The 2,500-nt window shown below is 38.7% G+C and overlaps 1 protein-coding gene across 1 annotated transcript in view; it reads left to right on the forward strand.

Annotated features, from left to right (window-relative positions):
• Positions 1–2,381, forward strand: part of LOC119596669 (probable glutamate receptor) — an 11,712-nt gene extending 9,331 nt beyond the window's left edge. The window contains exons 8-9 of the mRNA XM_037946000.1: positions 1,397–1,526; positions 2,265–2,381. Of these exons, the coding sequence (XP_037801928.1) occupies positions 1,397–1,526; positions 2,265–2,381 (247 nt within the window). The remainder of the gene's footprint in view (positions 1–1,396; positions 1,527–2,264) is intronic.
• The last annotated feature ends 119 nt before the right edge of the window (positions 2,382–2,500 follow it).

Consider the following 2,500-nt stretch of genomic DNA (forward strand, 5'->3'; position numbering starts at 1 on the left):
GGAAATCACTTCCGATTTGTTATTTTTTATAATTATTTTTTTTCCTATTCCTCATTATCTTTCCTCTCATTTTTTGGTTGTTAGTACATTTGTTCTGCTGCTTTCTAAAATCTATGCGCGTTTTTATTTCGTTTTTCCATGTCATTTCCATTATCCATTCCTAACTATTTAACGACATTACTGTTTGTTTACCTTAATAGCCTCCCTTTTCGGAACATTACAAGCTCTCAATCACTTCCAGAGTTTCCTTTAAGCTTTCGTCGAGTTAAGACCTTCAAACTTCTGTGTTCAGTGACATGGGGTACATTTGATTTTATATTAAAATATTATTTTATTAGTATTGTGTCGCTTTTATCATCAAAGATCATTACAATATTATTGATGAATGTTTTTTTTATGGTAGGTACGGGCAATTTTTTCAACATTAGGGCGGCAACGCCGACCTCTTGCATGATGTGTGCCACGGACACAAACTATTTAGAGAACTTTTCTTACGAATTTGCACGGAGCGGCTTTCTGTACCCTCCACTCACTTGGCATGTCACTTGGCATGGCGTGTTAATAAAGGGGGGGGGGGGGTTACAGGTGGGGCTTGTCTCCCCTGTCCAGGGACTAAATAGAAGGATAAGTTTTGGGTTTTTGTTTGGGTTCGCATGAAACACAGTGATTACTTACATGCGACAATTTATCATAATTGCATTGTTCGAAACTTGTCTCGCCTTGTCTGAAAAACGGATTTTTTGTGCATATAGTTTTGCGCTTGTTTATTCGATAGCTACTTTATTTTGTTTGCCGGACGAAGTTTGGCTCGTGTTTTCGAAAAAAATTACTTTTTAACGTTTCATAAATCACTTTTTTCGATTTCTGCAGTCTCTGGAGGGAGCGTCGCTCTCGAGAACAATTACCGAAAATAGTGTTGGTCACTATAAATTATGCTGATGATAAAGGTGTTCGTGATACCGATATTGATTATAACCATCATTATGATTATAATAATAACAGAATAGTATCTAATTTATTCTGTGAGAAGTTTACAATATTTCTTCATTCAGCAACGTGCCAGGGCCAGAATCTTATTTCATATAGACAGGAAAAGAATCTCGTCTCATCTGAATGGCAGAGGCCCAATCTCATTCCATCCAGTTAAGTGACAGTATCTAATTCATAACATCGATTCAACAAGGATACGCGATGAAATAATCCACACCTTCGTTGATAATTAGTAATATTTGCGTGTGTGTGTGGGGGGGATCACCGCAATCGCACTTGTGACAAAATCGACGTTCCATTCTTGGTGAAAGAGGAATAAATACATATAATTATAATTATTAGGAATATATATTGATATAATATTAACACTCGTAACAAGGGTAGCAAGACCTTTATTTCCTCACAGGATCAAGGCTGTCACGGAATCCGGCCTCTACGCCCACTGGCTGCAGCTGGCCATCCCCAACTCCACAGCCTGCGCTCAGGCGCCTACGAAAATCACGGTTAACTCCTCTCTGAGCCTCTTCAACATTTGGGTAAGTGTCAGGTCCGGTATATGCTCTCAGATATTTTACTATTGCTTCCTATACATACATATATAGATAGATACAAACATATATATTTTTTTTTTCTTTTTTACTGTCATCTTCATCTTCATCTCCATCATCATTATCTTTTACCTCATCATTATCATCACCTCTTGTTATTATTCTTTATCATTATCTATATTATCATTGCCATTATCATCATCACCACCACCACCACCACCACCACACCACCACCACCACCACCACCACCACCACCACCACCACCACCACCACCACCACCACCACCACCACCACCACCACCACCACCACCACCACTATATTTTTCATGTATAACTACTGCTTCTCCGTAAATCGTTATCATTCAAACATTTTACGAATTAATGTAATATTGCGTTTAGTTCGCAGCGACACGCAAGTAATCCAGGCTAATAAAAAAACGTTAATTTACATAATATAGTAAACCTATTTACTGGATTACTTTTCCTTGTTATATTTATTATTCTAAGTCTATGTTCCTATCTGTCTGTCTCTGTCTCTGTGTCTCTCTCTCTCTCTCTCTCTCTCTCTCTCTCTCTCTCTCTCTCTCTCTCTCTCTCTCTCTCTCTCTCTCTCTCTCTCTCTTTCTCTCTCTCTCTCTCTCTCTCTCTCTCTCTTATTTATCCATCTGTCTATCTATCTCTCGTTCTTTTTTCGCTCTCTTACAACAGTGTTTGCTTTTTATTCCAGGGCATGTTCATGGTATTGTTCATCGGCCTGTTCATCGCTGCAGTAGTTTTCTTCGTAGAACTGTTCATGCTGTCACACTTCCAACAAAGCGAGGCGCCAAGAATCCTTATTATTTAGCTTTTTTTACGTAAATCATCACTCCTCTCTCTCTCTCTCTCTCTCTCTTTCTCTCTTCTCTCTTTCTCTCTTTCTCTCTTTCTCTCTTTCTCTCTCTCTCTCTCTCTCTCTCTCTCTCT

The sequence above is a fragment of the Penaeus monodon genome, chromosome 38 (genome assembly GCF_015228065.2).
Source record: "Penaeus monodon isolate SGIC_2016 chromosome 38, NSTDA_Pmon_1, whole genome shotgun sequence".
Taxonomy (NCBI): Eukaryota; Metazoa; Arthropoda; class Malacostraca; order Decapoda; family Penaeidae; genus Penaeus; species Penaeus monodon.